Here is a 22,738-nt window from a genome sequence, read left to right as displayed (position 1 = left end):
AAAAACCAGTAAAATACAGAAAATTAACCAAAAGAAGTACAAAAATCATTACAAAATAATCACAAGATGGCAATTCAACAACAAAGCAAACATAATTTAATATTTAATATGGTATCTAGGAAAATCCTCTCTTGGAGAAGGACATCAAGGGAAAGAATATTCAGAAGTACTTTTATTATTTACTTAATTTGTTATTTATTTTAGTTTACCATAATTATTTCCTTGAATAGAGGGGGAAAAGAATCAGGAGGAGTCTGGTAGCACCTTTTCCAACAAACACATTTTATAAAAAGGCAGAAGCTTTTGTGAGCTCCCACTCACTTCATCATGCTATACATCTGTCAATGCTGGTCACAACTGTATTAGCTTTTTTTGCAGCTGCATCGCACCATTGGCTCATGTTCAGCTCAATATCCACCAGGAGACCCAGATCCATTTGGCATGTATGGTCTTCCCCATCTGACATCTATGTCTTTGACATTTTTCCCACCCAAATGCAGGCCTTTGCATTAGTTATTGTGGAAATTCATCTTGCTGGTGTCTGCTAACTCTTTCAGCTCTTGCATCTTGAGAGCAAAAATCAAGAGTCTGGTAGCACTTTTTCCGACAAGTAGATTTCAGCAAAAGGCAACAGCATTTGCATGATGGAAAAGGGGATAGAAGCATGAAAAGTGAAAGGATATAGGAAGAAAGTGAAAGGACTAAGGAGAATCCAATGGGTTTCTTATAAGACGACCCCCAGCACAGCACAACCACAATGAAACAACACAGGTGTGTAGATATAAATGCACCCACCTATAGATACAGTGGGATTTGTTCGATGTGCAAAGGAAGAACCTGGAGTGCCGACTTCTGAACCAGTCACTCCAGACACACCTTGCTGGAAATGGGGATTCAACTTTCTCGGGGCTGCAGATGCTCTGCAGCTGCATCTCCGCCTTGGCTCATCCAGCAACCATGCCTGCCTTCCTCTGGGGAGAGGGTGGCAGTTTCCTACCACCCCTATTGTCTCTGGGATCCCATGGAAAACGCACCCCTTTCTCCCACCCTTTGCAAGATCCCCTGGCATTGCAAGCCAGATCCACGGGGGGCTCTCTTTGCAAACGCTTTTTTTTTTTTTAACCAAAAAGGAGGTTTCATTGCAAACAAGTCCCAGGCTTGATCCCAGCAACTCTATAAAAGGACCCATAATTCTGCTTTCCCCCACTCCCATGCCCCCCCCGCAAGAAAAATGCACCCTTTCTCCCCCACACTCTTTTTCGCAGGATCCTTTGGCATTGCGCACAGATTCCACCAGGGGTCTCCCCTTACAAAGGTGGCCGGACTGGCAGTCTCCGAACTTCAGGCAGGAACTGGGCATGCGCAAATACGGTACAGTACTGGATCCTGGGAGGGTGGAAAGTGAGTGACATCACCGAAAAGTGTTGCCTCTCTAGGACTCTCTGCACTTGCTCGCTTTAACCCTTCGAGCCGTCCAAAACCAAAGAGGCTGCTGCAAAGACTTGCAGGGACGGAGATCCAGACGTGACGCTCTTCAGTGAGTGGGGCGTTCTTCTCGTGGGAAGGGAAGCAAAGGTTCTCGTGCTGGGGAGGGAAAAGATACATGCAAAGTCTTCTGAGTCCTGGGAGGGAGAGTGCCCCAGGTCCCATGTTCTCCTGCCGCGCCTTTCCGTGCACGGTCCAGGCAGGGGGGAAAGAGAAGCATCAAAGTCCAGGATCCCCAGAAAGGAGGAGTGATATGGGGGAGACACATCCCCATATATTTTTTGGGAGAGCCTCCAAGTTGGGGGGAGAGGAACATTTTTTTTTTTGCAAAACTCAATGTGGACAATATGAAAAGTTTGCAGGAAAGGAGATGCAAAGGGGATTCTGTGTCTGCATTCACACAATGGGTTGGATTAAGCTAAAATGGGGTTGGACCAGCGTGTTGTGGGAACCCAGCCAGTGTCTTAGGAGGCTGTGTGAACCAGGACCACATCTGAAGCTGTATTCTGAGTCATTGAGTCAAGCCTTGCACTTACCGTAAGTTAGCTCAGCCCTTGCATGGTGTGAACCCTGCCTGCATGTAATAGTGGGACTGTAGAACCAGGCTCTTAAATAGCAAATTTTGATGTTTTCTTCACTGAATAAAAAGAATTGCAAAATCCTAAGCCATATCTTAGGGCGCCATATGAACCAGAACGGCACATATGCCATAATGTGTACTGAGTGATGTGCTTGGATGTTGTATTTTGTATGAACTCAAACATGTATATGAACTCAAACAAGCGTTTTGGGTTTGGTATGTTGGGTGAACCCATCCTGCATCTGAAAGTGTAGCCATGGATCTGGTTTCCTAAAAAGGAAAGCGTTAGCCCTTTGAGGTAGTCTAGACAAGAAGCACAACCAGGAGCATCAGCACTATCTTTGTTGCAAGGTTACATTAAACAGAATCTTGCAAGACTGAAAGTATTTCTCCCCTCTTCTCTTTTTAGTCTCCAGAAAACTGGGGAGGGTCCCTTCTGAAATGCTTCCCATACTTTTCCCCCACCTGTGGACTGAGCTGCCTCTTATCAGACCGATGCCTAGGCTGTGGGTCTTCCTCCTGTCTCCCAAGATCATTCCCACATACCATCACAGAAAGTGATATTCTATTGGGGTGAGGAAAAAGAAATTCAAAATCTTCTTTTCAGTATTCAATTAGTGTTGTGAGTCCATGGTGGAAGAAGATTGTGGAGGTCCTGGATTTTCCTCCCAGATACGAAGACCGAAAACTGCCTGATGCAATTCCTCTTCCCTCTTCCCAGACATGAGCCTGTCCAGAAACATCTCTTCTTTGTACTGACTTTTTCTTGGAGGTGTAGGGTTTCTGTAATTCTGGATTTATTTTCTTTTTCAGGTGAGGTATATAATTTGGAAGCATCTTCTGTCTCCTTGTCTGAAAACAAAAATATCTCATGAGCAAAGAGGGTCCAATGGCCTGGTGAGAGTTCTCCAGGGACTCTTTGCATAGTTCAGATCCTATGGATGAGAAGACCTTTGGAGATCAAGAAGATCCATTGGCCCCATTTGGATCTGGATTAGAGAACAGAGAGAAAAAGCAGGCAAAGTACAGAGCAGATGAAGCTAGAAAAGGCCCTTCTGCTGCTCAGCCCAAGAGTTTTCAGAAAATGCGGGCAAGAACTGAGCAGAAGAACTTGGAGGAAGAAACCATCACTTCAGAGATCCAGCGCTGGAACTTCAGAAATGTACACTTCCAGGAGACCAAGGGGCCGCGAGAGATTTGCAGTCGCCTCCACCACCTTTGCCACCAGTGGCTGCAGCCAGAAAGGAACACAAAGGCGCAGATGCTGGACCTGGTGATCCTGGAGCAGTTCCTGGCCATCCTGCCTCCAGAGATGGAGAGTTGGGTACGAGAGTGTGGAGCGGAGACCAGTTCCCAGGCGGTGGCCCTGGCCGAAGGCTTCCTCCTGAGCCAGGCAGAAGAGCAAAAGGAGCAGGGAGAGATGCAGGTGAGAGACCTTCACCTAGCCAGCTCAAAATGGGATTTAAAATAATAAACAACAGTATGTTTGAATTCTTGTATATCCCCCTCTTATCATTTTTGGATACTAACAGATAATGTTGTATTCTTGTTTTCCATCCTCACTGATGGACATAGAAGGCTGCAAAGATGTAGGCATAGAACCAAAATCCACTTTTGTTAGCCATTCCTGTATTCACCTCCTTCTTTTCTCCTTCATTCTCCTCTTCCTTTTTTTTTTATGTCAGCTCTTGGCAGCAGTCACCCAACATCCTGAGAAAAGGGAGGGTTCATTGAATCTCCCACCAGAGCTGTTTTTAAGGAGAAGCTCCAAGGAAGATCAAAATCAAGAACTATCAGGAGGTGAGAGAAGATCCTAACAAGCAGTTTCAACTTTCCCAAATAATGAGATTCTGTCTAATTCTCATTATTTTCATAGCATTGTGTACAATATTTTTTCATATTTTATTAAATATTCTTTTAAAAGTTCTGGTTCTGCCACTTTTGACTCTCCTACAGGAAACAGAATGATATTTGCAGGATCGTCTTGTTTTTTGCATGGAATCGAAAGAGTGGCTGAACCTCCAACTCAGGTAGGAGGAGTAACTTCACAGAAGTTGCAGAAGTCCATTTGCAGACCTCATATTTTATTATGGTGGTCAGTGTAGAATCTCCTCTTCCAAAATTCAGTTTGAGGTTCATTCTCAGCTTATCCAGTCTCTCAGGACCATTATGGAGATACAATGGAATAAAATAACTATACCGAGAAATTCTTACTAGCAACCTCTCTCTCTCTCAGCCCAACCCAACTCACAGGGTTGTCGCTGTGGCGAAAATAGGAGGCAGGACAAACCCGAAAAAGGGGCAAATTTGAAAGAGGTTCATAAGGATAAAAAGAATTAATTGTTTATGTTTATAACCTTTGCTTTACAAAGGAAAATTCAAGAGCAAAACCATGAAAATAAATAATTAAATTAAATAAATCTAAAGAACAGCTTTCTGAAATAAATGGCTGTCCTTTATTATTATAAGGACAGATGGTCACTGTAGGTATCTTACAATAACTAATCTTCAGTAATCTTCAAGAGACAGGGATAATGCTACACAATAATATTAAATAAATAATATTAATATTAAATAATATTAAAACAAGGGGTCATTTTTAATATATTCAGCTGGATGATTTTGATCTTGCCTCTCCAAATGCATTTTCATTCTGCAGGACTGCTTAAAGTAGATACGTAAACGGACAAATTACAGTTTTAGAAAACCATCTGTGGAGGGGGCGCAGCTGGGCTTAAAATCACAAGCCAACCAGATGTGCCCAGAGGGAGTCACCTGACCCCTGAGGGCCAATGAAAGAAAACGAAGGGGTTCTGTCAGGTTTTGGGGGGAAGAATTTTGGGCGGCTTTTGTGAGAGAGTTGGCAGGACTGCTGGATGAGAGGGTTACCTCAGGCAAAGTTGAAAGTTATTTAATTTAGTTAGAATTGTTATTAGGGTTGGGTTTTGTTTTGTTTTGTTTTGTTGTTTGTATTTAAACTGTGTGTTGTATGTGTGGAACCTTATTTTTTTTGGTACCTTTAGTAAAATTTATTTTTTGTTTCAATCCAGATCATTTGCCTTCAGCTGGGCTGAGCTACAAACTCCCAAAGTTTTTTTCTTGTTTTCCCTTTTTGTCTTTAGTCAGACCCTCAGTAATCTTCAAGAGGGTTCCCCAGAAGGCTGGTGTGGAGGGAGAAATTACTTTCTAGGGAAAGGGGGTGGCAGCAAGGAGATCTAATTGGCCAGTCGCTGTTCACCCCCAAGCACCATTACCTCACAATTGAAGTATCTCTGAGGAAGGGCTGGTTCAACCCCAAGGACACCTTTTTCCCTCATTACAGCATCATTTAAAACCAGACAGAAATTATAGTATTTTTTTGTTGTTGTTCAGTTGTTAAGTCGGGTCCGACTCTTCGTGACCCTATGAACCATATCGCGCCAGGCCTTCCTGTCCTTCACTGCCTCCCTGAGTTTGCTCAGTTTCGTGCTCAATAGTATTTTTTACTAGGCTATAAAGAACAAATGATGGTGGCCAGATAGAGGAGTCTCTAAGTAAAAATAGTTCTTGAAGCATTTGTAATAAAGTCATTTACGGCTTCCAGAATAATTTCTCACAATGTGATTTGGGCCTAGGTTTGTATCCCAACCAATTCAGCTTTGCAGAATCAGCACAATTTTGTCCCTAGCTTGACTTTCTCATCTCCCATCCAGCCAATGACTCAGAACATGAGTAGCTTCCCTGGAATCTGAGAAGCAGAATTTGGTTTGCATGTCATCTGCATGTTGATGGCACCCACACAAATCCTTGGATGAGCTCTCCCAGCACTTCCATGAAGGAGTATAGGCAACACTGGTCCCTCAGAGGAAACCACAGGCCATTGCCTGAAATGTCAGGAGCCCCCCACCACTTCCTTCTGCAAACACCAGGAAGGATTGGACTCCCTGATAAGTATGGTGACTGTATCTTCTTGGAAAAAATAAAGGACAAAACTGAAAAAGCGGCAAATCTGGAAGAGGTTCATAAGGATAAAAAAAATTGTTTATGCTTATAACTTTGCTTTACAAAGGAAAATTCTAGAGCAAAATCAAGAAAAAGTTTACAAAAATGTATATTCTAATAAAAATATATAAAATCAAACAGTAAATGTAAATTTGCCCCTTTAAAAGGACCATTCAATTTCCATATTTTTCACATGAACATGAATGACAGTGCATTAAGTGGTACCATTTGTATGGTAAAAGTTAAGTGGTACCATTTGTACAGTAAAACAAATAAATCTTAAGGACAGCTTTCTGAAATAAAGGATTGTCCTTTATAATAAAGGACGTATGGTCACTGTACTGATAAGGGATGTTTCCAAGGCTCACATGCCAGTTGATCCAGAAGGAAGCTGGGGCTGTTTTCACTGAATGGCACTGAAAGTCCTGTAAAATCAGTAAATTTGTAAAAAAACTGCCCCAAATGTTATCTAACAGCAATGTATCCTGTCCATTTTGTCAGATAAAAAATTGAATTCTGCAGTAGCTGCTCATTTAACCCATTAGAAATGTCTGTTTGGGGGATCTGTGAACAACTAGAGAAAACGTACAAGTCCTTCCAGGGCTTCTCTGATAATAGAGAAACTGTTTCCCCCTCCTTCCCCAGCAGGGTCTTGTGTCCTTCGAGGAGGTAGCTGTGTATTTCTCCAAGGAGGAATGGTCTCATCTGGATCCTGACCAAAAAGCCCTCCACGGGGAAGTCATGCTGGAGAACTCTAGGATTGTAGCCTCTCTGGGTAAGTGTCCCCCATTCTACACTCTAATTATTAGAGCAAATATGCTATAGTCAGATGTAACCAGCTATGTCTCATAAAAAATTCAGAAAAAAATCAGACATTGTGTCCTGGCTAGGAAAAGGAGATGACTCAATCTTCTCCTCCAAGGAAGGGAAGAGACCAATAGTTATCTCCTTAGATAACTATTGGTCTCTTCCCTTCCTTGGAGGAGAAGATTGAGTCATCTCCTTAGATGTGCAATGTGACTGTTTCTCATCTAAAACTTGTGGGGTTATCCATAGCTTTAATTGATCTGCTGGAGGTCTACCACACTGATCACTGGATGCCTTGGCCCAGATTCCTGTGCCTGATTGTCCTATCAGCAGCAAGCATTTTCTTCAGCAAGCTACTTGGTTAATGTCCTTCTTTCCTTTTCTTTGATCTTTTTATTCTATAACCATGCTCTTTAGGATTCTGGACTGAATGCTATTTTTTTCCCTGTGGAAATGTGATTTTCCTGTGCATTTTTTTCCTCTGCAAATGTAATTGCAGAGGAGAATGCATAGCATATGGTAGGTAAGGACAAGGTAGACCAGACTAAGAAACTATATAGGTCAGGACTACTTTTATTGTAACAGCTATAGTAACAGAATCTTGCAAGTCTGAATGTGCTTTCCCCTCCCTCACTTTATCTTCATGTGAACTAGGGACAGGCTTGTCTGAGAGATTTTCTCAAGTTATTTTCTTGGCCCAAGCTCAAGCCCTACTTATCTGACTGTTGCCTTAGTAGCAGCTCTTCCTTCTGCCCTTCAAGGCCATTATCTATGCCCCTACAATTTCTCACTAGCTTAAATTTAAACCGAAAAGCAGTTCTCCACAGCCTACATAAAACAATAGACATACTATAATAAAATAAAACAATTAATAAAACAAAATGTCATACCGTGACTCATTCAATCTGTTGGCACGAATTCATCTTTTCAACACTCTCCAAAATAGCTCATCTTATAGAGTGTAAGGAGGGAAGGGACTGATTTGACTTGTGACTGGAGACTTATTCCAGAATGTAGGCATACCTATTAAGCATCCACCTGTCTTACCTTACAGAAATACAAGCAATTTCTCCTGATATTTTTGAATTGGGCTGGTTAGAACTAGGCAGAGAATACAGTCCCATTAGATTAAGTGGTAAGAAGTACACTTAATCTTACCACTTGATCTTTATTTTTTTCGCTACAGTTTTCATTCTCTCCTTTTCTTTCAAGGGAATGAATGGCAGGGGACCAAGAGTTACAACAAACCAATCAAAATGACCAGGCATGAAAAAGGACAACAGAAGTCTCCAAATCAAATGGAACTAAGAAGGTGTGAGAAAAATCAAATGAACAATGGAAGAAAGAAAAGCTCAACTTTCCAGTATGCCCAAATCCCAGACTTTTTTGTCCAACAAAAACAGAAGACAATAACAAGGAGTATGTGTTTAGGGAAAAGTATGAAAATACTCAAAGAAAAATTAGAGATAAATAAACACTATGGGACCCACACTAAAGAAGAACAACAGTTGTGGCAGGATGAAAAAATTCACAGTCAGCCTTTCACTCTTTCTTTGTATGAAACAGCCAAGGTAGGAGAGAAACCATACAAATGTATAGAATGTGGAAAAAGCTTCAGGAAGAACCATTCCCTTATTTGCCACAAAAGAATCCATACAGGAGAAAAACCATTTCAATGCAGAGAGTGTGAAAAAACTTTCAGATGGAGTAGTCACCTTTCTTTCCATAAAAGGATTCACACAAGAGAGAAAGCATACAAATGCAGAGACTGTGGAAAGAGCTTCCTTGCATATGGGTCCCTTAAGATTCATAAAAGGATCCACATAGTGGGAAAACCATATAAATGCACAGAGTGTGGGAGGAGGTTTACTCAGAACAGTAACCTCACTTCCCATAAAAGAATCCATACAGGAGAAAAACCATATGAATGTACAGAGTGTGGAAAGAGCTTCAGTGAGAGCAGTTCCCTTATTTCCCATAAAAGGATTCACACAGGAGAGAAACCATATAAATGCCTGGAGTGTGGAAAGAGCTTCAGTAAAAATGGGTCTTTTACTTCCCATATAAGGATCCACACTGGGGAGAAACCATACAAATGCATGGATTGTGGAAAGAGCTTTACTCAGAAAAGTTCCCTTAATTCCCATAGAAGGATCCACACAGGGGAGAAACCATATAAATGCTTGGAATGTGGAAAGAACTTCCGTAAAAATGGGTCATTTCTTTCCCATAAAAGGATTCACACGGGGGAGAAACCATATAAGTGTGTTGACTGTGGTAAGAGCTTTACCCAGAAGGGTTCCCTGACTTCCCATAAAAGGATCCATACAGGGGAGAAACCATATAAATGCATGGAGTGTGGGAAGAGCTTTACTCAGAATGGTGATCTTGCTAACCATAAAAGGATCCATACAGGAGAAAAACCTTATAAATGCTTGGTGTGTGGAAAGAATTTCCGTGACAATGGGTCATTTACTTCCCATAAAAGAATTCATACAGGGGGGAAACCATATAAATGCACTGAATGTGGAAACAGCTTTAGAATGAGCAGTTCCCTTACCTCCCATAAAAGGATCCACACAGGGGAGAAACCATACAAATGCATGGAATGTGGAAAGAGTTTTAGTCAGAATGGTAAACTTACTTCCCATAACAGGATTCACACAGGGGAGAAACCATATAAATGTTTGGAATGTGGAAAGTGCTTCCGTGAAAATGGGTCCCTTACTTCTCATAAAAGGATCCACACAGGGGAAAAACCCTATAAATGTTTTGAGTGTGGAAAGAAGTTTAGTAAGAGTAGTTCCCTAACTTCCCATAAAAGGATACATACAGGGGAGAAACCATATAAATGCACTGAATGTGGGAAGAGTTTTACTCAGAATGGTGGTCTTACTTCCCATAAAAGGATCCACACAGGGGAGAAACCATACAAATGCACAGTGTGTGGAAAGAGCTTCTGTCAAAATCGTTCTCTTATGTCTCATAAAAGAATTCACATTGTAGAACTGATGTAACTGTATGGAATGCAGAGATAGCTTTAGGAGAAGCAGTGACCTAATTTCCCATGGAAGGAGCCAGTAATGTGAGAATCCATGTGAACTGTAGTTTTAGATGCTTCTGTTCATTTAGATGCTTCCTGGTCTGAACTAGAAAAGGAATTTTATCCAAGTTAAATCCTGATTCTGACCTTTGCTAACTCTTGATAGGAATGACTACATACAATTAATGTCCTGAGGAAAAGGATAACAACAGGGATGTGCTATTTTATTGAAGATAAGTGGGTTTTTGAAGGGTTTTTTTTTAAGGTGCCAAAATTATTGTACTTCAATAAGCTAACATTCTTTTTTCTGAAGTTTTGATTTTAAGATGCTTGAAATTTCCATTTGTCTTCAAAAACTAGCTGACTCAACAATTTTAGGCAACTTAAATTCTGGGCCAAGCCAGCTTATAAACATTTTGTTCGGCCTAATATATGGCAATTGCTTAAAGTTTTCATCAAAAGGTACAGAGGGGAATAGGGGAATGGTCATGGTGAATGAATAGAGGGATTGTCCCTTAAATTTCTCAAGGGTGAGTTCCTTTCTTTTCCAAGTAAGAATGAGATCTAAAGAGTAGGGTCTGCTGATGTTGCAAGAAATCCAGCATTAATTGAGGAAAGAGATGTTTGGACAACAATAGAGATCAAAATAAAATTGAGAAAACCACTCCAAGGATTTGGGGAAGAAATTCTTCACTTCTAAATGTGTTGTAGTTCATGAATTCCTCCTGATCAAATAGGATTACAGAATAATGAGGAAGGAAACTACCTGTTGTGTCAAAAAAGTTGTGAAGTAATTTGGACTCACATCCACCTTGTAGAGATAGCCAATACTGAGACAGAAAGCATAGTACATTATTCAGCCAAAGGCTTCCTCTAACTTTATGTCAAAGAACCCAGACTGGAGAGAAAGGCATATAAATGTACATAGTATGGAAAGAGCTTCAGAAAGAAAAGTTCCTTCTCATAAAAGGAGCCACAGTGGCAAGAAACTCTACAAATGCATGTTGAAAAGGCCTTTTTTGGGCAGTGGGGCAAAATTTCACCTTTCTGTGGTATGACAAGGGCCAGGACAAAAATTACATTTGGTTTGATTACATTAAATGAATTAAATATTGTTGGTGTGATTACTTTCCCATCATGTACTTAAAGATTTCCTTCTTCACTCACACAAAAGATACAGGTGAGACTTTTTGGAAGAGTTTTAGGGGCAGACTTAAGAGTTTTGGAGTTGCATGCTAGCTTGAAAGAGTGCCCAGCAGTGAATCCTTATCAAATGAGATAAGCCACCAGTTTTATCTCTGGATCAGGCATATTCAGTTCTGAACAAGGAAGTAGAGGGAATGAGAATCAGATTTGCAGATGCACAAAATTGAGCAAGATGCCAATTCCCTGAAAGGCAGGCAGAATTCAGAGGAATCCTGATAGATAAAGAAATGGCCTCAAAAGTACAAGCTTTCCAAAAGGGTGACAAATTAATCCTATTCTTATATTTTGCTACTTTTTACATTCTGCAATAATTCACACCCCAGCTGAATCTCTTCATGTCCAAATACACATGATCTCTAAGTTGGGGACCTTTCCTGCCACTTCTGTTCTTTTAACTAAAACAGAATTTGTACTTTATTCTCTGAGACACTTTGGTTCTGTCATGACCTGAAGATGTTTAGGCTGCTTTAAATTCTCAGATTTTTACCCTCCTCCTTAGCCATTCATACTTCTGAGAACCATTTCCATTCATTTAATTCAATCCGGGAAGCATATTTCTCCTTCATATGTTAAATTAAAGCATGACCTTTATTTGTGCTCCCAAACTTGACGACTGCTGTCTTTTTTTCTTTTCAAAGAACTCCACTTCTGTACTGAAATAAGCCTTTTCCGGCCTTAATTTCCCCACCACGGTGCAATTCTGTGGTATATTTCCCAGGATATATTATTTCTTTGAGCAGTTTGACTCCTATAGGCTCTGATGTTTGTGCTTTTTCTTCCAGACCTGTTAAAGGCTGTTGCTATACAACTGTTGCAACCAAAAACTGACTCAAGAGCTGAAGGAAGATTTCAACCTGGTTTATTTACAATAGCTACAGGGCTACTCTTGGTCCTCTAAACTTACGGAGAGTTCCAGAAAACAGTACCTGCTTTGAAGTTGTACTTGGTTTATACCACAACAGTTTAAAAAAGTAAAAAACAAAATCACATTGTCACAAGCCTATATAAGCAAAGGTTGACATTGTGGTTTTCCTGTTTTTGTTTTCTGACCTCCTTAGAAAAGCCTACTTGGGGCTTTATTCAAACACAGAGACCCTCTAATGATCATTTGGATTATCAATTATATACTTGTTGAAACGTGTTGCTGGATGAAACCTCTTTCTAAGAAGAAGGAGGAGGGCAAAGATCACTCAGAAGAGCTCTTTTACAAGAAGGAAAATAGCCTTTCTTCTTAACGTTTGAACGGCTCCTTAACGTTTACAGGGTTCCTCAATTGTAGGATGTTATATCCTCATATAGGATTTTCAGACCAGACTGTTCCAGATTTTCCTTGTTTAGATATTAACAATGTTAATTTGAAGTTACGAGTTTCTCATTCTTGACAAGACTCCCTCACTCCTGAATTACATTTTATATGGGAAAAGTGACTTAGTTGTGTTATTCACAGCAGTTTCATGGGACCTTGGAAGTCTCCTAGTCCAACCCCCTGCCCTACCCAAAGACAAATCAGACAATAAAGAACAAGAACATTCATTTAAAAACCTTTTAGGAAAGAAAAAACCCACTTTTTTTCAGTGACTTCCTTAAAGATATATAAACACCAAGTGAGAAAAGAATATTTCCTTATGATAAACTTACAGCATAAAAAAGTTATGTTTTGACGTGTTACGCAGAGCTGCCCTACAAGGCATTTAAAAAAAAAAAACCAACAGCAAACAAGCAGAAATAAATCATTCTGAAATTAGAGAAATGTGCTTTGGAATACGACTACCAGATCTAGGCTGCAAAAAATCCAGACAACTGTTTAGAAAGAGTTGGTGTTGATAGAAGCGGTATAAAGTCTCATCAACAGAGTGTGATGGGAAAATAATAAAATAAAGCTGGAAACTCTCCCTCCTCCCCCTTGCCTCTCCTGCAACCTCTTTTCTCCGCTTCCTCCTGCCATTCTTCGCTCGTGCAAAGCAGGATCAGCCCCAAGCCGCTGCACGACCCAAGAGTGACCATGTTCCACTGCCAAAAATAGCCCTCTTAATGCTATCCCACGGAAACAACGGGAGCGCCATCGCCTGTCTGCTTCAGGGTTTGCCCTGGTTCTTAACACACACTAGAAAAACCATCTATCCCCCATTTCGCACCTATCCAAACCTCTCCCCGAACCAGATTTCCCGCCTCTCCGCCTCAAAAGTGCATAAATTCTGTGCTTTTCTCTCGTTCGGGGTCCCTCCTTCTTGCAGTGATCCTTGCAATAAACCCGGCTCTTCTCCCCCGCGTTGCGCTCCCGTCTCTGGCAGAAATTCCTCGAGCGGAGAGCAAGAAATGCCTTTCTTTGCGGCCGGCGTTCATACGCCACCTCCTTTTGCGAAAAACACCCTTCCAGACAATCCGCTATTAAGATGACCTCTAGCCTCCTAAAGGACGAGGGGGCGGGGGCTGATTTGACGGGGGGGGCAGGCTTGTCCGCTTGGTCTTTGCCGTCGTTCGTTAATTCCCGAGTCTTCCTCCCCCTCCTTACTGGCGCGCTTCTTTGGGTTTTTCGGCACGGGCGCTGCAGGACGCAGCCGAGAGGGGGCGCCCTCCCCCAAAGAATCGCATACCCGGCCGCCTCCAGCTCCGGACGGCAACCGAGCATGCGCGCGATGATTGCCCCGCCCCCTCCCTCTCCCGGTATTGCAGCCGCGGAGTCGGAGGGAGGCTGGAATTCTTTGGGGAGGAAGTGGGCATCCTTGCCCGGAGTTCTGCCACTCTAGGAAGCGGCACTCTCTCCCCTTAACTCTGAAGTGGGGCTGCGGGGGGGCGGGGGGTGCCAGTGCGGATCTTTTGGAAGAGCGAGGAGACGGACAGCAGCATCTGCGCCGTGCATCGCATTGCTCATCCCGAGCAGCCTGAATGTATGGATAGAGGTCTGTCTGTAAACATACTGTACCAGGATTCCCCACCCCCTTGTAAGGGAAACCCCTCCTTGCAGGGACTCACTGCTTGCAGTCCCCGGAGGGGAGGGGCTGCTCTGGAAGAGCCCTCCCTTGCTTGGGGGCCTGGCAAAAGATCAGGGTTGTGGTCTCACCTTTTCTGACCAACAAGGTTTATTCGAAGGGAAAAGCTTTGGTGGGCTGTAGCTTGGGTCATCAGCTGCACTTTGGGGGGCCGGGGGACCCTGGTGGGACGGGGAGGCTGCAGGAGAGACGCTTCTTTCCTGGAATCTCTTCCGGGGAGCAAGGAAACCTTGGGGGAGCTGGAAGGGGCCTGGTGGTCTCCCTCCTGACCCAACTGGAGCCCCCTTGGGGACCCCCCATCTGCCAAGTTGCAAGGGGGCTGCAAAACAGGGAGGAACAACAGGCTGACCTTGAGGTTTTCCTTGTAGGAGAAGGCAAAGAGGGAGCTTTGTCCTCTCTGAAAAGAGCCATGATGGAGACTCACCAACTCTTTTACAGAGAAGACAGCTCTGGAGATTCACGGGAGCCCTTCAAAGCGTCTGGACCTCTGGGGGAACTTGGAGAGAAGATGGAAGCAAATGACCCTGCAGGGAAAGGCCTTCATGCTGCTCAGGTTGAGAGCCAGGGGGAGTTTACCCAGAAGTCCAGGCAGAAGGTCCTGGAAGAAGGAACCCTCACTCGGAAGGTCCGGCACCAGCAGTTCAGGGGATTCCTCTACCAGGAGACCCAAGGACCCCGAGAGATTTGCAGCTGTCTCCACCGCCTTTGCCTTCAATGGCTGAAACCAGAAAGGAACACAAAGGCTCAGATGCTGGACTTGGTGGTCCTGGAGCATTTTCTGGCTGTCCTTCCCCTGGAGATGGCGAACTGGGTGAGGGAATGTGGAGTGGAAACCAGTTCCCAGGCAGTGGCCCTAGCCGAAGGCTTCCTCCTAAGCCAGGCAGAGGACAAAAAGAAGCAGGTGAGAGAAACATTATTTCTGATTTCTCCAAATGCCTCCCTACCAGGATTTGCTTGATACCTTAATTTGGGGACGTTTCATTGCCTCTTCCAGACATTTCCCAGGACAAGGAGGAAGTCCAAAATTTATTTCGCCCCCACTCATGGATGTTGGGATGGATTGTGGCTGGTAGAAAAATGCTCCCTCTCTATGTTCTGGCCTCCTAATTCTTTCTTCTTCACTGGTGTTTACGTGTAGGGAAGTTCCATCCAAGTGGATCCCCGAAGTCCCAAGCCAAAGGGAGATCCATCAGATCCTTCTCAGGGGACACTTTTGGGAGAGATTTCCAAGGAAAATCCCACTCCCATCATCTCACCAGGTAAGGAAGGATTCTGTCTTCTGTTCCAGTGAATTCCAGCTCTCTGACTTTATCTTTCATGTTCATCATCTGGTTTTATGATATTATTTATGTAAATTCTGTAGCTACCCATCCCAACCAAGGGACTCTGGGCAGCGAGCAATTCTAAAGCAATAAAAACAATTAAAAACAATACAAAAATAAATATATACAGTTTATTATATTAGTTTGAATCTGGATGAGTTTTTATAGAGAGTTTCCCTAAAAATCATTAACATTTTTAAAAGTTCTGTTTCCATCCCCTTTGTCTTCCGCACAGGGGAGAATACGATGTTGGTGGTACTTCTTGAAACATCTCCCTTTTCTGGTGGAAAAGAAACAGCAACTTCACTTGCAGCTCAGGTAGGAGAAGGGTCGGCAAGTAATATGTGCTGTCAACATTTGGAGACCTCTAGTTCAGTAAAGAGCACAAGAAATAATAATAATCCCATTGCAGCAACTGAAATAGGATATATAGGTGATGTGTGACTGCATCAGACCTCCCACCAGTTAAGGGGCAGGTGGATTATGAGCATAAATGAAGCAGAGATAACTGAGATCCAACTTGCTAGGTATCCCAAAGATCAATTGAATCCAAAATTCTCATCAACATAGGCTGTAAAGGTATGTTTCTAAAGAAGATGACAGTCTAAAACAGGCTGAAAAACAGGCTCAAGGCCACACAGAACCAAATGCTACTACTTATACCTCTGGCATTGCCTGGTGATCTCAGAACTAGATCTGCTTTGTTATGAAGCCCAGACAGAGAGACAGTCACTGTATCTTGACTCAACACTTGTTGAGAAAGTGCCATCTAAAAGAGGCTGAATCCCTATTTTGCTCACAGGGCTTCAGTTGATTAACTCACAGCTAGCCTAAGGTTCATAATGTGAGCCAGTTCCCTGAAATCCAAAGAAAAATAGGATCAGGTCTCCAGATCATGTGTATTGATGTCATGCAAAATTCCTTAAGTTATACAAAAGTAGATTTTATATGCAAACCCTTACGCCCCAAAGAAAGAGGGCAGCTTTCCAACAAGTGAACTCTGATGGACATCATAGGTCATTCACTAGGAGTCAAACAGAATTCCTACCTGTCCTAGCCAGGTGATTCATAAGATAACTGTGCTTTCTAGCACTGAAGGTCCAGGGGAATCCATAAAGTTATTAAAAAGAAAATGGCCGTCTTGCAGATACAACCACATACATTGAGTGCGTGTCGTTGCATTGCGTGGACATCCCATGTTCATGGGATGTGAGTTACACAGTATGTTGATTTGCAGGAAGGTCTCTGCAGTAGTTGACTTGCTTAGACTTGAGTGAGCATGCATGAGGTAAAATGGACTAAGGTGATTGGCCAAAATTGGCTGGAAATGTCTTGCTATTAGAAGGGAATGCTGTATGTGGCACAGTTATAACTAAGGCTGGTAACCTAGTTTATATCTTTTCTGTCTTACTAAAGAATGTTACGTGAAAGCTTAAATTGACTTAAGCCATGATGAACAGTGGAGGTTGATATCAATGGCGCCCTTTTTGTGCTTTGCTTAATGCTAAAGGAGTATAGCATGAAGTGTTTGCATATATTTATATACAGATATCTAGATATCTACTTTTGTATAAGTCAAGGAACAGAGCCTTCAAAACTTTCTTGAGTTTCCCAGTTAATCAGGAATGTTGTCCATCTTTCAGGCTCCGATGTCCTTCAAGGAGGTGGCTGTGTATTTCTCTGAGGAAGAGTGGGCTCTGCTCAGTTCTGATCAAAAAGCCCTGCACAGAGAAGTCATGCTGGAGAATTCTAGGAATGTGGCTTCTCTCAGTAAGGGTCGGTCCTTGCTCTGAATTCAAATAGCTATGAAAGGCTTTCTGTACTGTGAAGTAATCAGCCTGTTTGTTTCTTCCAAGAATTAGCCAAACCAGAGCCTGACTCCTGGCAGGAAGAAGGTGGAGATTTGTTCTTCTGGGGATCCAGGAAAGGTGAGAGAACAGCATTTACCTGCTGAGATATGTGGTAGGATCATTCCTTGAGAGTCCCCTTGGTGAATTTTTCAGGTTGTGTTACTTCAACATGAAAAGATTGATCATTGGCTGAAAAGAGGGAAGGGGAGTTTCTGGTCTCAGAAGTGTCTGGGCCCCCCAAGTCCCCTTTCAGGAGCTCTCAAAGATCCTCTCTGACCTTGATAGGTAAAACCAGAAGATGCCCCCAAACCCTAGCCCTTCCTCCATCTGACATTATTCTTCCCAATTCTTAACTCTTGGTCCTTGGCCACCCAAAGACTGTCTGTCCCTGAAATTGGTAGTGGCTGCCCTCTGCTTGTCTTGGATCCACATGCCCCTGATCCTATGTCAGTTCTGCTGGGAAATCATCTACCTTGGACTCCTCCTGATGTATGGCAGAATATTGCTACAGGGAAGGAAACAAGGTAATCCCATCGCTAGGGAGGTGGCCCTCTTTGGGGCTGTTCTGAATTGGAAGCTGGTTGACAAATATTCCATGCTACTGCCTGGGCAGTGGTCATCAGAACAGTATGGAGGGCAACTCTTAACTTTGAGAACAATGCCTACTTTTTCCTTCTGGCTGCTGCTGGATGTGAGGAGTGATAAAAGAGTGAAGCTCCCCCTACCTTAGGACCCCTTGAATGGAGATTCTTCAAGGCAGTTGCTCCTTCCTTCAGAAAAACAATTGACAAACCATACTGCTCTTCACCAGTTCAATCTAATGGCGTCCTAAAGGTAGAAAGGGCCTTGAAGGCTACTAAGTACGGTCTTCTGCTCACTTGAGGAATCCAGATTGAAGCATCCTGTCCAGCCTCCAGTTGAACACATCTAAGAAAGTCCATCACTCTCTGGGTCAGTTTCCTTGGTTAAACTGCTCGTACCCAAAAGGATCTTATGCAGGCAAGGTCAAGTCTGTTCTCTATTGCCCAAATTTAAATTACAGGAATATGAATTCCAGTTGCATGCTAGGAAAATAAAGATCCAATAGTAAGAGGAGTTCGACAGTGGAACCAAGGACTCAGAGAGCAGTGGGCTCCCATTCTCTGGGTGCATTCAGGTGGAAGCTACATAGCTGTCTGTTGCATGTTTTAATCTGGATTCCTGCACAGAGCAGGGGGTTACTCCACGACCTTAGGGGGCCCTTTTGTATCCTCCAAAGGAAAAAAAAAATCATGCTAAGTCAGTCATGCTCTTAATGTGCAGGAAAGTTTTGAAGAGGATTGCTTATTCTGTTGGGAATTACTTAATTCTATATAAAATTTTAAAATTGTATAGAAAAAACACCAAACAATTTATTGGCTTTTCGAAGAGAAAGAGAAGCTCTATACGTTAATACAGTGGTATAATGCTGTACAGTTTTAAAAAATAAAGATTTCCATCATATCTGAGGTTTTTGAAAGAAGCTTCATTTTTTAAAGAAATGAAATTCTGAGCTGAATCTAGATGCAGGTAGTGGTGATCAACTGAAATCAATACAATTGATTAACGCAGTTAAACTTTTAAAAAAAACGTTTTAAAGTTTAAACCTTTCCCCTTTGTTGCAACTGGATATACCAGTGGTTCTTAAGCTTCTTGTTGCATGGACTCCTTTAACAGTCTGGTGAAAACTACAGACCCTATCTTTAAAAAATATATTTAAATGCATAAAATAAAATACATAGATATAGATTGTATTACAAAGGAAACCAGTTAGGCTCAAATGTAGATATCAATATATTAAAAAATAAAAATATTAATCCAGTAAAGCAAGTTAACAAACATTTTCGGAGTCTAGAGGCCCTAAATTACCTTATCACCTACATTCATTATTGAATGAAAATCTAAATTTTAGTTAGAGGTTGGTGAAAATAAAGTTGTGATTTTTTTCCCACCAAGCTCACACACCCCTTGAAATCCATACACACACACACACTGGGATGTACTGTTTTTTAAATATTAAACCTGTTGTTGGAGGAGATTTATTTTCACTCCTCCCCATTGGGTTATTTCTCTCTTTCCTGATGTTAAGCAAGGTTATGGTATTTATAAATGTAAATTGTAAACCTTCGTCCTATCCCCTGGGCTCTTCTTCAGATATTGAAGGACGTATGATCCTGTTGATGAACATTTTCCACATAAATCCACATCCAACATACGTGTGTTATGGCTGTGAGGTCCTGACTGTTCCACTGTGAAAAGGTAGTCAAAATGGTCAGAAAAAGTCTTGTTTGCCCAGTCTACAAATCAGACCAGGCTAATGGAAACATCACAATCCCCCATGCCAAAAAGTGCAGTTGTCTGTTCATTTGCAGCTGGTCAAACTCCAATATCCTAACATCTGCAGGCAGCACTCAAAGCTTCTCAGTGTATTTGATTTTCATTTGAATTGTTTTCTTTTTCTTCCTGTTTCATTATTTTGTATTAGTCTTCATTTCTTAAGGAAAAAAAAAAGGATGAATCTTTGTTTCATGAGATCATCAGGAAATGGCCAAGCAAAGAAATCACTTGTGAGACTTTAGCATCATCAAAATGTAATGTAGGTTATGACAAAGCATGCAGAGAGGAAGCAGAGAATCTTGGAAATTATGATAAATTCCCATTAGAATTGACAACCATATTGATAGGAATGTATCCTTGTTGCTTTCCTTAGGTTATAAACATTAAAAAGATTTATACTTTCTTTTTTTCTTTCTCTCTGTAAAAGGATTTAAGCAGGAAAATGAGAATGATCAGGAACATGAAGTGGGAAAAGAGACAGCTGAAAATCCCTGGAGATCAGAAACACCGGAGGAAAACCACTCTAAATATCTGGGGGGAAAATTGTGCGCTTCTCAGCATGGTGAAATCCATACGTTCCTGACCCAAGAGGATCACTTGGAAAACAGAATAGGGAATTGCCTTCTACAGGTGACAACACTGACAGATAACTCAGAATTGTGTAACCAGTATGGAACCGAGATAGGAAACAATCAGTATGAATGGAGAAAGCACGGAACATTTTTCAGCCAAACCTTTCCTCTTACTTTATGTCAGCAAATCCACACAAGGGAAAAGCCCTATGAATGCATGCAGTGTGGAAAGTACTTCAGCAACCGCAGTAACCTAACATCCCATGAAAGGATTCATTCAGGGGAAAAACCCTATAAATGCACAGAGTGTGGAAAGAGCTTCAACCGGAGCAGTAACCTGACTTCTCATAAAAGGATCCATTCAGGCGAAAAACCATATAGATGTATGGAATGTGGAAAGAGTTTCAGTGACAGCAGTTCCCTGACTTCCCACAAAAGGCTGCACACAGGGGAGAAACCCTATAAATGCATGGAGTGTAGAAAGAGCTTCAGGTTGAGCAGTCAGCTTACTTCACATAAAAGGAGTCACACAGGGGAGAAACCATATAAATGTATGGAGTGCGGAAAGAGCTTAAGATGGAGCAGTGAACTTACTTTGCATAAAAGGATCCATTCAGGGGGAAAATCATATACATGTATGGAGTGTGGAAAAACCTTCAGCCAGAATTGTCACCTTACTTCACACAAAAGGCTCCACACAGGAGAGAAACCATATGTTTGTATGGAGTGTGGAAAGAGTTTCAGCAAGAGCAGTTCCCTTACTTTACATAAAAGGATCCATACAGGGGAGAAACCATATACATGTATAGAGTGCGGAAAGAGCTTCAAACAAAGCAGTAAACTTACTTCTCATAAAAGGATCCATACAGGGGAGAAACCATACAAATGTGTGGAGTGTGGAAAGACCTTCAGATTGAGCAGTCAGTTGACGTCTCATAAAAGGATCCACACAGGGGAGAAACCATACTCATGCACAGAGTGTGGAAAGAGCTTCAGTCAGAGTAGTAACCTAACTTCCCATAAAAGGCTTCACACAGGAGAAAAACCCTATATTTGTCTGGAGTGTGGAAAGAACTTCAGGCTGAGCAGTTTCCTTGCTTCCCACAAAAAAATCCATATGGGGGGGAAAACATACAAATATATGGAGTGTGGAAAGAGCTTTAGTCAGAGTTGTGACCTAATTTCTCATAAAAGAATCCCCAAGGGAGAAACCATATAAACACATGGAGTGTTTGAGTACAAATCTTACTCAATCCAAAGAATTCATACAAAAAAGCATCCTAGAAAAAACGTTTAATAACCCAAGCCATAAAGTGGACAACTGAAGAAGAAATCATGCAAACACATGGAGGAGCTTCAGCCAGAGAATGTCCTTTATTCTTCATAAAAGGAGGCATAAAGGGGAGAAGCCATATAAATGCATGAAGTATGAAAAGAGCTTCAGTGTTTGCAGTTCCTTTACTTCCCATAAAAGGATCCACATGGGGAGAATGCATATGAATATATGGAGTGTGGAAAGAGCTTCAAACATAGCAGTCAACTTCTCATAAAAGCGTCCTTGCTTCAGCATCAGCAGTACCCATAATTCCACAAAAAGGAACCATATGAGAGAGAATCCATACCAATACACGGAATTTAGGAAGACCTTCACTCAAAACAATCATCTGTTCACATCAATTAACTTGTACCAAAGCAAATCACATAACCATTGGTAAAATGGAGTCTGATCTAAGCCATGGCTCTGTGTTTCTTTTGAACAATTTAACCAGTTGTGAACTGCCTTGTCCTTCCTGATCTCCAGACCACAGAGGAGAGTGGCAAGAGAGGCAGCAAAGTGAAATGATCCCCACATCTTGCAAAGACTGATCGTGTTTGAGCAATCACATGACTTGTTGCTTTCAACAAATAAAATGCATGGAAGGTGCTGGGAAACTGGTTTGAGAGATGGAAGGGGTTGTAGTTTGGGAAAAGGAACCAATAGGATTACATAAAAGAATTTACTGAAAACACTTTTCCTACTTCTTGAAGTAGGAAAAGGAAGGAGGGTGACAAAGGAAGGTGATGTGTGCATACTAAGAAGTTTGATGATAATCTGAAAACAGGACAGTTCACCATAGAATACAAACAACGCTGGAGAAAGTGTCAGGAAATCTGGAACTGGAATGAACTAACGTGGTTATAGAATGCTAAGAGGTAAGTAAAAGACAACCCCATAGCTCTAATTCTGGGTCGGTCCTTGAAGAAGATGTTCCAATCGGCAACTGTGAAAGTTGAAGATGCAAGTTTGCATGCAGCTTTCCTCTAAAATTGAATCAAGGACAGTTTAACTGTGCCTTAAACCTCAAATCTTCTCATTCAGTTGGATCCTATTCATGGGGTCACTTTGGATCAGTCACTGAGGCCAACCTATCCCACAGGGTTGTTTTTGGGGAGAGAAAGTTGGAAATAAGCATTGCCTTAAGCTCCTAACGGGAAAATAAATTAAGAATTTTTTTTTTTTTTACTTTTGCTGTACTCCTGTCTTGTAGTTATGGAGGTGCAGATGTT

General features: G+C 42.0%; 2 protein-coding genes across 13 annotated transcripts in view; both read left to right on the top strand.

Annotated features, from left to right (window-relative positions):
• LOC103060324 (zinc finger protein with KRAB and SCAN domains 5-like) overlaps window positions 1–13,362 on the top strand; it is a 30,229-nt gene extending 16,867 nt beyond the window's left edge. The window contains exons 1-6 of one of the 4 annotated variants that reach the window (XM_088151277.1): window positions 1,470–1,537; window positions 2,879–3,491; window positions 3,751–3,865; window positions 4,022–4,095; window positions 6,695–6,821; window positions 8,066–13,362. In XM_088151277.1, coding sequence (XP_088007403.1) covers window positions 3,003–3,491; window positions 3,751–3,865; window positions 4,022–4,095; window positions 6,695–6,821; window positions 8,066–9,870 — 2,610 coding nt within the window. In that variant the 5' untranslated portion in view covers window positions 1,470–1,537; window positions 2,879–3,002 and the 3' untranslated portion in view covers window positions 9,871–13,362. Of the gene's footprint in view, window positions 1,538–1,598; window positions 3,492–3,750; window positions 3,866–4,021; window positions 4,096–6,691; window positions 6,822–8,065 lie in introns of those variants that run through there. The other 3 variants (XM_088151275.1, XR_015798013.1, XM_088151276.1) reach the window with 3 other exon arrangements.
• Window positions 13,363–13,791: 429 nt separating this feature from the next.
• LOC148214480 (zinc finger protein 202-like) lies at window positions 13,792–21,557 on the top strand. Of its 9 annotated transcripts, none has more exons than XM_088151339.1 (8): window positions 13,792–14,002; window positions 14,461–14,993; window positions 15,231–15,351; window positions 15,650–15,732; window positions 17,058–17,190; window positions 17,271–17,342; window positions 19,437–19,541; window positions 20,047–20,182. In XM_088151339.1, the coding sequence occupies exons 1-7, from the start codon at window positions 13,993–13,995 to the stop codon at window positions 19,535–19,537; spliced, it is 1,053 nt and encodes a 350-aa protein (XP_088007465.1). In that variant the 5' UTR covers window positions 13,792–13,992; the 3' UTR covers window positions 19,538–19,541; window positions 20,047–20,182. The 9 variants fall into 9 exon arrangements, 8 of the variants coding, with proteins under 8 accessions (XP_088007465.1, XP_088007466.1, XP_088007459.1 ...); XM_088151340.1 differs by having other exon boundaries at window positions 13,793–14,002; window positions 17,058–17,184; XM_088151333.1 differs by lacking the exon at window positions 19,437–19,541 and having other exon boundaries at window positions 13,799–14,002; window positions 17,058–17,184; window positions 20,047–21,557.
• The last annotated feature ends 1,181 nt before the right edge of the window (window positions 21,558–22,738 follow it).

Source organism: Python bivittatus, unplaced genomic scaffold (genome assembly GCF_059951505.1).
Source record: "Python bivittatus isolate LINGU-HERP-01145 unplaced genomic scaffold, Pbiv_v1 ctg000650_np1212, whole genome shotgun sequence".
Classification (NCBI taxonomy): Eukaryota; Metazoa; Chordata; class Lepidosauria; order Squamata; family Pythonidae; genus Python; species Python bivittatus.
This window is presented reverse-complemented; position numbering and strand designations above follow the sequence as displayed.

What these genes read in the sequence shown, in the direction of transcription:
- LOC148214480 (XM_088151333.1), top strand. An exon ending in CAGAGGACAAAAAGAAGCAG is followed by an intron (nt 14,994 to 15,230) that starts GTGAGAGAAACA and finishes GTTTACGTGTAG; the next exon opens with GGAAGTTCCATCCAAGTGGA. An exon ending in CTTCTGGGGATCCAGGAAAG is followed by an intron (nt 17,343 to 20,046) that starts GTGAGAGAACAG and finishes TCTCTGTAAAAG; the next exon opens with GATTTAAGCAGGAAAATGAG.